General features: G+C 35.8%; 2 protein-coding genes across 10 annotated transcripts; both read right to left on the bottom strand.

The window, feature by feature from the left end:
* Positions 1-1,235: 1,235 nt before the first annotated feature.
* Positions 1,236-3,854, bottom strand: LOC132180272 (filament-like plant protein; the record flags this gene model as incomplete). Of its 7 annotated transcripts, none has more annotated exon segments than XM_059593030.1 (4): positions 1,236-1,454; positions 1,778-1,873; positions 3,530-3,592; positions 3,765-3,842. In XM_059593030.1, a coding segment is annotated over 1 exon segment (111 nt), but the record flags the coding sequence as incomplete, so codon positions are not given.
* A 5,148-nt stretch (positions 3,855-9,002) lies between these two features.
* LOC132181276 (F-box/kelch-repeat protein At3g06240-like) lies at positions 9,003-12,468 on the bottom strand. Of its 3 annotated transcripts, none has more exons than XR_009440239.1 (2): positions 11,094-12,468; positions 9,003-9,256 (listed from the first exon to the last, which is right to left on the bottom strand). XR_009440239.1 is itself a non-coding variant. In XM_059594417.1 (2 exons), the coding sequence occupies exon 1, from the start codon at positions 12,306-12,308 to the stop codon at positions 11,145-11,147; it is 1,164 nt and encodes a 387-aa protein (XP_059450400.1). In that variant the 5' UTR covers positions 12,309-12,468; the 3' UTR covers positions 9,003-9,256; positions 11,105-11,144. The 3 variants fall into 3 exon arrangements, 2 of the variants coding, with proteins under 2 accessions (XP_059450400.1, XP_059450399.1); XM_059594417.1 differs by having other exon boundaries at positions 11,105-12,468; XM_059594416.1 differs by having other exon boundaries at positions 11,099-12,467.
* Between the last annotated feature and the right edge of the window lie 784 nt (positions 12,469-13,252).

Raw genomic sequence — 13,252 nt, forward strand, 5'->3', positions numbered from 1 at the left:
TCCTCTTAACTTTTATGAATGATGATTATGCTTTATTTTCTTTGTTTTCACGGGTCTTCTCAAGCCCTTTAATTGGAGAGGATAATTTTTCCTTTCTCTAGTGTTTGAATATTCAAGTTTGAAAGAGCTCTGAACTAATACAGATTGAAAAAAGAAATAATCTTTAGATTAAATGAGCTGTTACAGACATATTCTCATTTAATATGTTTGGACTTACAAATCAAGTCAACTTCAACATTAGCTTCAGTATAGTAAGATGATCCCTTTTGTACACAGAGAAAACCATATAAACTAGTAGACAGTTAAAACCGAACCCAACATCAAGTGCATGTATTGCCCATTTCTTAGGAAAGAAATTGGTGGACCTAACTCCTCTGAACACATCTTGTGGAAGACCATTAGAGAAGTTCACATTGAACAGAACGATATTTGGCTTATCAGTGGCAAGATCAACCTGTAATGAGAAATTGCTGATCAAATTTTAAGATTTCATAAGCAAGAAATATAATCAAATTGAAAAATATAATTCTAACCCCAAGTTTAACAATTAAGTCTACCAAACCAATTACTACACCATTTAATTAATAAAGATAAAATCACCACAATCAAAATAAGATGTAGAAAAATTATCCTATATTGGAAAACACAAGTTGCGAATCAACTTGCTATAATCTGATGTCTTAGACATAAGATAAACTTCTTCATTCAAGATAATTAATGAGTGGGACAGCCTGAGAAAGAGTGGCCTTCTCATGCATGTTAGAGGAAATTTAGTTATGCTGAAAGAAATGGGAGGGGGACTTCAAAGAGGTTGGACAAGCAACCAAGTACCAACACTTTTTTATAACTGCAAGATACTCATATTTCCCTTTTGAGATCAGAAGACACTCAATTGGACGGTTAGAAAGTCAGCAAAGAACCATGTTGAGCTTTTTTAAAAAAATTCTCAAAAGTTTATCTGTAGAGCAGGTTCACATGGTAAAAGGTTGATGCACAAATTTTTCATAAATAGTAAAAATCAAAAGCAGAATGTCACACTCCCGAAATGTCAGCGAAACTTGAAACATTGCATAAATGTTTAAGTGATTTAGAGAAAAGAATAGTTTCTAACAAAAAGAAAAAATGGAGTGCAGAGATACAGAGGTTTCTGTGGTCATTATCAGTTAAAGGCCTTGAAGCTTCCTAGAAGTCAAATGTAACACAAATTTTGTTGTAGTGAGGATTCAGCTGCATACCTGATCATCAGAGTATCTCTCTGAATGCGAAGATATCGAACCTGAACTCTCAGTTTCGCCGGTGCTTTTGTCAGAAGACTTCCTCTTCCACAACCATTTCTTTTTTTCCATTGCGAGGTACAATACTGTAACATCAACAAGCACATTACAAACCGTTCATCTGCAAACACATTTACACCACTTTTCAACAGGTCACTGAAATCCTATTGTAAGATCCTCCTAAAAATCGTAGGAGAAAACAAAGAACACATCAAATGGATATAGAAAAGCATCCCCGCCCTTTATTGTTAGTAACAAAACTCCCACCAGAATAAAGCCTTTGAAAAGCAGAAATACACATCCACCAACCAACTAAAAACAATTCACACAAAAAAGATGACGTGGCTTATCATTCTTTCAGCTTTGCTTCAAATCCACCCCAGGACCATCCAAACCCAACAACAAAAATATATGACATCCCAAAAACCAAAATGGGTTCTCTCTAAGTTTAAAAAACCCAATTGGTACTTTAAGAGAACAGGGTAGAAAACACAGAGACATACATCTAGAAGATGAAAACGTTTCGAGCTTTTATTCATGTTTAACACCTTCAATGGCTCCTGAAACGCCCTCGCTGGGAAATCGCCAGAAACCCAGTACTAGAATCACAAAATGAGAACTTCCCAGCTGTTAAAACTAACAAAATTTGCCAAAACATGAAGAAGATAATTAAAAACTAATGAAACAGTGGCTGGAAATAAAACGAAAAACACAAAAATGAGCAACAAAATTTCTCAATTTCCAATCAAACAGACGTGAGCAAAGTGCTTCCACAAGTAATATGACTTAAATAATTTGTCCAAAGAATATGACTTCAATAATTTGTCTGCTTCTCTGGACATTAATCACAATTACAAAAGTTGCTACCAACTGTTCAAACTTACCAAAACCATATACCATTCCAATTGTTCCAACTTACAAAAACATGCCAATTATTTAAACTTGCAAAAATTATACATCATTACAAATTTCCAACACTTACAAAAACTATACACCACAATCAGCCAACTACAAACTCAAAATCTTTTAACATTTACTAAAAGCACTAGCTAAAAATAAGAGAGCCTCCAAAAGATCACAACAAACCTCCAGAATTTACCCTATCCTCAAAACAAGAAACATAGAAAATCTGTAGCAACACCCTTACAGAGGAAACAGATTAACCTCAAAACCATAAACACACCACAAAAAACCTGCAACATATCATCAACAAAACAGACTTTCAGACAAGTTCATATCTAAGCATATATTTGAACTAAGGTAAATGATTTTGGATTAGGTTGGATATCCAAATACTTCACTTGTTCTTTTTCCTTTTCTGATAAGGTACTAATTTCACTAAAAGTGGAAAAAGGTGTTGCCAGGATACTAGAGTACATAAGAAAAATTAAAGAGAATGGGAAAAATGAAAACCAAATCTCCGAAATTAATTAAATCCAAAGTCTACCAATGTAAAATAAATCAACTGGTAGCAGCCCAACCCTCTCTCAAAAAAAAAAAAAAAAATTGATCTTCAAAACAGCCAATTCAAACCTGCCATTTAATTTTCTTCCATCCTCAACAAAACAAGCATTCCATTCTCTCGAAACTACTACACCATTTTTTTCTTTCCACCTTATTCAATTACCACATACCTCATACTTCTGATATCTGCCTTAGGAATCCCTTAGAACATGACAATACACACAGCAACACTGCTGTCCCTTTTTTTTTTTAGGTAGGGTTCTTCTCCACATATAAATCTAAAAGTATCAAAACACAGTAATTTTACACTAAGCCTAATGCAATTTTTGGCTAGGACAAGCTCATTTCCTCATTCATTTTCTGAGGAAAAGGCATAATTTCAATAATTCCGTTCAACTTTCTTTTCTCCTCAGTTTCGATAGCACATAGGGACAGAAATAAAACAAATAAAATAACTGAATTCAAATAAAACAACAAAATCAAAAAAGCTAGCATAGAGATATCACGAAAACGACAGTATGCCAGCACTACAATAATATCATAAACACTTAACCCCAACAATTTCAAGAAAACACAACGAGCTTTGTTCTATTTTAAAAGAAGCCACCCTAGATAGTCAATTGGCTCAGTGGAACTCAATACACACAAGATTTATGGTATCGTCTTCTTGTTCTACTCAGTTTTCTCCGCAACCAAACAAACAGTATAAGAAAAACAACCGAGAAACAGAAGAAGCAGAAAGAAAAAGAAAACAATGAGACCAAAGTAGAAACAGAGATCGAATCCAATACCTTTAGGAGCCATTGATGTAGAAGAATCTGAAGAAACGTCTGCCTGTAGACCCTTTCAATCACCTGAAACCCGAACAAAAAATGCAAAAATATAGCACACAAAGGTTAAAGGATAATTCTCTAAACCAGCCAAAAAAAACTCCAAAAAGTGACTCAAGCTTGTGCCTTCCTTCAAGTATACCATTGAAAGAATGAATTCAAGCTTTTACATGCTCAGAGAGAGAGAGAGAGAGACCTGTGCGAGGGAAGCGGAGGAGCAGTCTCTAGGGTTTGGGAAGAGGAAAGAGGAGCAGTGGAAATTTTTTGGGGTGGGGGGAAATGCTGTCGAAGCCGTGCCTCTGTTTTGATATTTTTTTTTTTTTTTTAAACCAGAGGCTACGACGTGGCATGTGCCACGTCAGCAGCCACGTACGCGGCGTGCGTTACTGTTCACGCACGCCGCGTAGCGTAGATCATTACTCGTTCTCTTAACCATCAAAATTCAAATGAATTCCTACTGGCGTAGGATAGTTTTTTATTTGAATTTGGAAAAAATATAATTTAACCCTCTAAACTATCAGTCATTTTCATTTTAACTAATTGATGTTCAAAAAGTAGACTCCAAACTACTAATCAATTACAATTGGGCCAGTCCGTTAATCATTACCATCAAAATGAATGAAAAATGTAAAACGATGTCGTTTTTGTTGAAATTAAGTTACTAAAATGCCTTTTTTCTTGAAAAAAAAAATCCAAATCAAATCAAATTAAAAAAAAAAGCCCACTAAAGGTTGTCGTTTTGCTTAAAAAAAATCCCTTGCACGACAACCATATCAGACTTCTACCCTTACTGTTTCTCACTTCGTCTTTTTCGTCAGGAACCCACTTCACATGCAAATTGTTTCTTTCAAGATATCAGTTCGTCACGCCGTCAGATTTCAGCAAACGAAAGAACTCCAAGAAGTAAATCTTGGAGTAAATCTTGAGTCCAAGGTATTGGTGCCCCCTGTTAGTAAGAGCTGCGATAAGGAGTGTCTGATATCGGCACAGTCGTTGAATGTGAAGGGAAGGTTCTGGTCCTGGATTGCATCCATAGTTATGGCAGATTTTCCAGTGTTGTTTTCCTGGAAAATTGGTAGGAAAACAATGTGTGGGAAACATGGACACTAAAAATTGGTCCTTGTTTTCCCGGAAGATGGTGAAAATTAGCACAGAAGTGTTCAGAAAACGGAAAATGGGAAATGGGCCAAGAGAAAACAGAGATAAGATGAAAAAGATAGAGTAATCCAAAGAATTGCGTGGATCAGTGAAGAACAAAAACAGAGAAGGTTCAAAGAAGAAGAAGTTTTGGGTTAATAATCTCAGAAAAGAGAGAGAGTGAGAGAGAGAGAAAGATCTTGAAAGGAAAGCTTAGAAGTACTGGCGGTCAGAGAGTTTGAATGAGATTTTTTTCTTTTTCTCTGGGAATTCAAAAGAAGAACGTTGAATAACTGTGTTGAGAGTTCGATTGGACTCCGACTCTAGTGTATTTATAGCTTCAGGTTCCTGCTGCGTGAAGACGAAGTGAAGAAGAAGATGGCTTAGGTTTTTTCGTGGGTGAGATGCGTGTCCTTATTAACAGTTAACACTTACCAAATCCTCGCCGTTTTGGTAAGTGTATGGAATTTCTATTTCAACAAAAACCGCATCATTTTATGAGCCTTTTTTTTTTTTTTTAATTTGATTTTTTTTCTTAAAAGGACATTTTAGTAACTTAACCTTTCTAAAACGGTGTAATATTGAGTTTTTCATCTTATTTGACGGTAATAATTAACGGAGTGGCTAAAATGTAACTGATTGGTAATTTGTGAGGTTGCCTTATCACTTTTTAAATATTAAAAAATTAAAATAAAAATAACGGGTAGTTTAGAGGGCTAAATTATATTTTTCCCTTTAAATTTTGATTTCATTTTTTTTTTTTTTTGGCTGAAAATTTGATTTTACAATCAACGGCATTGCGTTTGCCAGCAATATTTAATTGTAAAATTCTGTTTAATCACTAAACTTGATTACTTTTTGCATAAGTTGATAGAATGTTTAGCAAAGAGAAAGGTCTTAATTTGTCTACTGAGCAAAGAAACGTGAAGGCTTTAATGGCTTCCCTGTTTTTTGCAGCAAGAAGAAAGAAGACAAGCCCTTCAGAAAATGCCCATGACGTGAAAGAGGATGAAAACAAACAAAACAGAGAAGCCGTACACCTGCAAGCCACGGTAGAGGCATGAGATCCTGAAAATGCAAGGACACTTTTGTCTCATCCACGCCTTCTATTTTTTATTTTATTTCTTGTGTTAATATTTGACACTTTGATCATCTGATTTATTTTCATTATTAGGAGAGGCCATTTTTTTACTCATAACTTGGGAGAAATCTAGTATTTTTGTTATATGTTTTTCATAGATTAATAATAAAATGTTGAGAATAATTTTTAATTCTAAAAATATTTCACTTTCATTAGTTTTTTTTTTTTGAAAAAATACATTTGACCCCATGAATTATCCACACATTTGTACTTTGACCTCCAATATTTAAAAAGTGACACTTGACCCCCAAACTTTCAAATTGTTGCAATTCCATCATTCTTCATTTTTAATTTTTTTAAAAAAAAACTTGGAATGTGGCCATTTTTTTTTAAAAAAAAAAAAATTAAAATGGTCGAATTGCAACAATTTGGAAGTTTGGGAAGTCAAGTGTCACTTTCTAAACATTTGAGGTCAAAGTGCAAATGGGTGGATAGTTCAAACTTCAAGGTGGGTAAAATGTATTTTCCTTTTTTTTTTTTATTCATTATAATTTTTTGAGTATATCAAACACTTTTTTTTTTTGACTTTTTATGATTCAAAAATATATTGTATACCTAATCTCTCTTGTAACATATTATTGGAATCAAAATTTCAATCAAACTCAAAAATATAAATGTTCAACTTGTATTTACAATCAACTAAGGGTGTCAAAAATTATTCGAAAACTGGAACCGGAATCGAAAAATTGGGAAACTAGAAAACCGGGAACTCAGTACTGGTTCCGGTTGAAAAAAACCAAAAACCATGTACCTCAGTTCCGGTACCCGGTTATTACCGGGTTACCGGGAAGTGGGGTACCTCTTATATATATATTAAAAACTTTTAGGAACTATTTATATATTTATATTTATGAACTATTTTTATTGTAAGGGATATTTTTTTTGGTTGGTAGATTATTTAAATACTTATTTTATTTTTTCTTTTTGGGTTTTGAATTGTTGTAGTAAGGGGTTATTTCTTGTGCATGTTGGTTTGTTTAAATACTTGTTTTTATTGTTTTAATGTTTTCTTTATGTAACTAATTTAAAATGATTTTTAGGGCATTTTAAAAAAATTGATTTTTTATTTCTAAGGCTCATATAGGCAAAAACATTGATTTTTTAGGATTTTTGGACTTTCTTAGTTTTTTTTTTTTTTTAATTATTTGGAACAGTCACAACAAAACCGAGTTAATTTGGACAAAAAGACTAACAGATTTTTTAAAAAATGGGCCAATAGTATTAAACAAATAGGCTTATTTTAGGCTCAATACCAAAAATAAGCAACAAAAAAAAAAAAAATTCTTAAAAAACCGGGTACAAACCGGAACCGGCCGGTAACCGGGACCCGGTTCCCGATTCCGGTCGCCCAAAACCAAGAACCGGAGTATCCTGGTTCCGGTTTTTGGTTTTGGCCAAAAACCGAAAAATCGAACTGGGTTGACACCCTTTAATTAACGGCATTGCGTTTGCCAGCAATATTTAATTGTAAAATTTTGTTTAATCACTAAACTTGATCTTAAAAATTACTTTTTGCATAAGTTGATAGAATGTTTAGCAAAGAGAAGGCCTTAATTTGTCTACTGAGCAAAGAAACCTGAAGGCTTTAATCGGTTCCCTGTTTTTTGCAGCAAGAAGAAAGATGACAAGCCCTGCAGAAAATGCCCATGACGTGAAAGTCAACAACTAAAAGAGGATGAAAACAAACAAAACAGAGACGCCGTAGACCTGCAAGCCACAGCAGAGCGTGTGAGATCCTAAACCTGCAGAATGGAAATCAGTATACTGGGGCCAAAGAAACGAACAATGCTAGGACACTTTGTCTCATCCATGCCTTCTATTTTTTATTTTGTTTCTTGTTTTAATATTTGACACTTTGATCATCTGATTTATTTTCATAATTAGGAGAGGCTATTTTTTTACTTAGAGCTAGGGTGAAATTTAGTATTTTTATTATATGTTTTTCATAGTTTAATAATAAATTGTTGAGAATAATTTTTAATTCAAAAAATATTTCACTTTCATTAGTTTTTTTTTTATTCATTATAATTTCTTGAGTATATCAAATTTTATTAACCCAAAATAGTGCTTTGTAATTGAGAGATCTCACCACACTGTCAATGTGAAATTAAAGTTGGTTTAATATGTCTCTTAAGAGGAGCAAGAGATTATTTATCAAATTTGGCAATATTATCGAACTGCTCAATAAACAGCTACCATTGAATGGCATTTGGAAATGATCCTTGAATTGCCATAGGCCTAAACATGAATCAAGACTTCAATTAATTAGGTCAATGATTTGATTACCCAAAGATGACAACAAAATTAGGTCAATTTTTACCCAAATATAGCTGGCAAAGCTGTTTGGCATATTTTGCCTATCAAAACAAATTTCCTAAGCCCTAGTGACAGCCCTAGCCTTCCTCTGCCCTTTGGCCCCTTTCTATAACTTAGCTCTAGAAACTTTTGAACAATGTTTTCCTAGAATGCCACCTCACTGGAGTCACTTGGCATCTTTCCCCATGGCCTCTTAATATTCACATTCTTAATGGAATGGATTAAACTCATCATAATCCAAATTCTAAACTTAATGTTAATACTCTGGATGCTGACTCCTTTTTTCTTTTTGTATGGATATGGCCAAAAACAAACATAAGGTATTATCAGGCAAATCAAACTCGTAGGGTCTACAAGGAGCATATTTCAGCCTGTTGCTCAAAAGGGTATATCTAAACAGTAAATTTCTACAAGTTCATCTTTGATGTAGCAATAGACATTAGGGGGTAATGTTTTGCATAATTGGTAAAAGTAAAGACAGCTATCCTTACTATCTCAAGTCATAAGCCAATTCCTAAGAACAGAAAATATCATTTTGGAATGTGACTCCCATAATGTCATAGATGCCATCCAGAAGAACTCTAATCAAACATAATGGAGCATCATTACCATTATCTGAGACATTCTCCAGTCACTCAAAGATGAAAACCAACTAGAGTACAAGATATTTTAACACTTAACTATGTTAAAATGGGAGAATTAGACTTTGGATCTTTTCAAAGTACACCTACAACAGGATCGCTGCTTTTGCTAATGGAAAAATATGTTATGATTTCTAGTATTTTATCACAGTTGCATGTTATAATCATCTCATAAAGGAGGAAAAACTGAAGTACCATCAGAGCAAACAACTTAGAGCATTAGATACCTTCTATTTTGAAAGTGCAAAGAAAGCCAACACTGAAAACCTTTTAGAATTCTTCCTTGTAGTACCCTTTTTACTCTTTCCAATCTTGCAAGAAAGTAAAGCAACAAAAACAACAAAGCAATCCAAGAAAACAAAACAGAGATTTCTTCTTTGTACTTCATCGACCGACTCCATCCAAGGTGGTGTAAAACAATTTCACCAAATCTTCTTTTCCCTCAATTCATTTCTGCAAAATAGACAAAAACTAATGAGAATTCCTTCACAAACTTTAAAAAACTAGCCAAAGGAGATGACTCTTCACACAAAATATACGCATTAAAAATTTTGACTCAGGTTTATAATTCACAAAAACATTGAAACTCAACAAAAGGACTACTTTAAGAGTGGAATGCGATGTGTGCAATTCACATCTTACCACCTCATTGGAACCTCATCCTGACTACAACCTTGATTGGACTCTGAGCCTTTGACATGGGAGACAATTAGGGTTAAATAAGAACATTTTGAGTGACCTCTCTAAACAGCCATGTCAAAGAAGATGGTATATATACTCTTCTCTCATCTCTGTGTTATTCTTAAGAACTGATTCATGGATTGATAGAGGTTGTACAAAGAGCCCCAGACCGATATTGAACACTTTTAATAGCAAACTTTTGTGTCTAGAAAATTCCAAGTGCCTCACTTTTGTGATAATCTTTTGGAAGAGGTTAATTTGACTGAAATGTAATATGAAAAGGGACAACTGTAGATTCAAACTGAGGGCTTTGTTTGATAACAATTTTTCATTATCCTCCGTAACTAGCCACCAATAATAACATGTTAACACTATGCTCTATTCACAACCTGACTCACACAATGGTAAATATGAAGAGATTGAAGGACCCAAATAATATCCCATATTATCCCACATCAGAAATAATAAACATCTTACTGAAGTATCCTAGAACAAAGCCAACCAATATTCATACTCAAGTTTGCCTTACCATTCAAATATGGCCTCTCTCTTTTGCAGTTCCAATCATTTGAATTAGTTGTGCTTTACACAGCCAATCCAAAGCACAACTAATCAATAATATATGTAATTACTTTGACTTCGTATCTTAGTAAAGAATCAAGAATACTAGTGAATGGGAACCATAACAGGATTGATTCAGAATACTTTTCAGCAGATGGGCATCAACCAAACTAGGAAAAGAACCAACCAGAACAGCAAAATCAAAGTTACATTATTCAAAGAATTCTAAACAAAACACTATAGGTTATTTATGTCGTAAACAAAAATTAAAAGCAACACAAAACACATATCCATTCCGTATTGTTTTTCCCTAGTGGCATTCGCATACTCTTATCAACCTGATTTAACTTTTGGATTGATATAACTACAAGATATTTGCTGGTTGAGTGCATGAATTCTTCGCTCATGGATTAGTCATCCTACTTTGCTGACAGATTATGTCATAAGCAATTCATTTGTAAATCCTCAATTATTTACATGTTGTCTGTTTCTGTTGGAAACATAGCAGGTCCTTACCTATAACTTTTTTTTATAAGTGGCATGTTGTTACCTTTAATATCATGTTAGAATAGTCATCCCAAATGGTTTCTCACTTTGGCATTTCAACAATGATAAATAGGACAATGGTAGTGCAGTAGGGATAGACGCCATCCATATGGCTATAGAAAGGGTATCAGAGTCCTCTCTCCTAAGCTCTAATAGCAAGCTTTTCAATCTAAAAGGAATGATTCACACAGTTGTTCAACAAATTTTCTACACGGACTTCAATCTATTGAACGCACCAAAGATGAAGAGGCATGCTTTCTAAGCATAGTGCATAATTTCCTGACCTATGTGAAAAACTGGAAATTGTAAGCGATCTGAATGGGGAAATTATAGTAAACCAGTCAATTTGGACCAGCAAATTGATTAGCATTTTGCATGGGATTTATAAAGCGGTACGCAAAATGGAAATATGGTATAACGATATTGAAATGGGAAATTGTAATATGATTCATAATCCTATATTAAGCACACTAATTCAGTAATCGTAACTAGCATCAACTACCTTACCTTTACCTGCATTTCTTTGCGAGCTAACTGCCTCCAGACCAATTCCCTAACTACCACCAGACGAATTCCCCTGTCTCCCCGGAACTAGGTCCGCTACATTCAGTAGAATAAGGCTCTCCACATAAGCATCCAAATAAATATGCTCTAGGCCACAAAGGGGAAGATCTTCCAAATATCCTCGGCTACTAGGTCCGCAAGAAAAGAACCTGTCAGCATCGTGCACCAGAACTTCATCACTCTTTGGAAACCCTATCACCCTCTGAAATCCCTCAATGCGAACATCATACAGCTTTGTCCAAGATTCCACTACTCCATACTCTTTCATCACCCACACGGCATGAGACGCCTCGATGCCAAATCCGGTACAAGGGACAAGTGCAAGCAACCCATCAATTAGCGCCACAGTAACGTCCAAGCCTTCTAACCCTTGTAAGCTCTTAGGCATACCCACTTCACCAAAGGCCTCATCCTTCATATTAAACGACATGATCACATTGCAAAAGGCACCTTGATGCCGTGGAGTGTGTGTGGACCAGTGGAGTGCCCCACACACTAAAACCGATGAGGACCAATACTTCATCGTGTAGCGAGAATCGGGGGCCGTAATAAAGCGCCATATGCCAGTTCGAAGCGTATAAATCTCAAACAGAGGTGGAACAGTTTTGCAATCATGGGGATTCATGAGTCTCACCAATTTGTAATCATCGGTCAAGGGCTCATACCCAAAGCCAAAAGTTTGTTGTAACGATCCAAGATTAGGCTTGGGAAGGGAGATGGCTTTTTGAATAGAAGGGTTCCAGAGAACACATAACCCACTTTCGTTATTGAAAGTCATATTGGCAAGACATAGCAGGCCGTTAGATGAACCAACCAAGTGTAAGGAATATTTATGGTTAAATGGGTCATGCAATTCTATAAGATCTGATGGGTTTGCAAAGAAATCACCCTTCTGTTCTATTTCTTGATATGATGGATACAGCAGGAGGGTATGAAAGGTGTAGTTATGGCAGGCGAAAATGGAGGTCTGGTATTGGGAGTTGGAAAGAGAGTGATTAAGGTGGGTCGCGATGAAGCGGGAGGTGGAGATTAGAGAGCACCATGCCTTTGAAACACACCTGAATCTGATGAGCGACTTCACCGGCAGCCATGAGAGGATTTCGGTGATAATCTCTTTTGGGAGCCACTGCCAGATCGACATCGACATCGACATCGTGAGGGATTTGCAAAATGGTTTCCTTCAACTTGAGCAAAAGAAAAGCAGGAGTTGTAGCTTGTTTAGAGAAAGAAAGAGAGAAATGCAGCAGGTGGGTGGGGTTGTTTGTTTGTTTCATTGGAAATGCATGTGAAGAACTTTGGAGGACGCCCAGCCATTGTTGTGTCACTGTCACTGTGCAGACTGCAGAGAGGACATTTTGTTTGAATGTTGAGCCTCAATCAAAGCAACGCGCGTGGGCGTGGCCAAAGAGAGAGAGAAAGGAGAAAATGCATGATATCCCTACTGATTTTATTTTCTTTTTGCTGAAAATTTGATTTAAATGTTCAACTTGTATCTATGGTAGGCAATTTTGACACGTCCAGTGAATTTGACATGCGACATGAAGTTAGCAAGTATTAGGTTTGGGCTTATCGGGTTCAGGTCTTAATCGGGTAGGACCTGGGAACTCGATACGAACACGACACAAAGTTAGCAAGTATTAGGTTTGGGTTTATCGGCTTCGGGTCTTAATTGGGTCTACCCGATTAAGACCCGACGGGTCGACCCACCAAACACGTTTAAATTAATGGGTCAGCCGGGTCTCGGGTGACCCGCCAAACCCGTCACCCATTTAAAAAAAAAAAAAAATGTGTGTGTAAGTGTAACCCGATAAGTTGGTAACCCTAAACACTAAAACACTTCACAGACACTTTTTTTCTTCACACCCTACTACGGCACTACCCTAGCAGCAAGCAGCAGCTGCCAGCGCCCCCCCCCCACCCAAACCGGCGACCGGAGTCATGGATTGTCTCTCCTCTCTCCCTCTCCCTCTCGGCTCTATCTCCCTTTCTTCAACCTGCAACTCTATGTTTGATTTTGTGGATCTTTGTTGTTGATCCTTCGTTTTGATTTAGATTTAGACATTTAGTGGATCTATTATTTGCTATTTGCTGTTTTGA

Source organism: Corylus avellana, chromosome ca5 (assembly GCF_901000735.1).
Source record: "Corylus avellana chromosome ca5, CavTom2PMs-1.0".
NCBI classification, from domain to species: domain Eukaryota; kingdom Viridiplantae; phylum Streptophyta; class Magnoliopsida; order Fagales; family Betulaceae; genus Corylus; species Corylus avellana.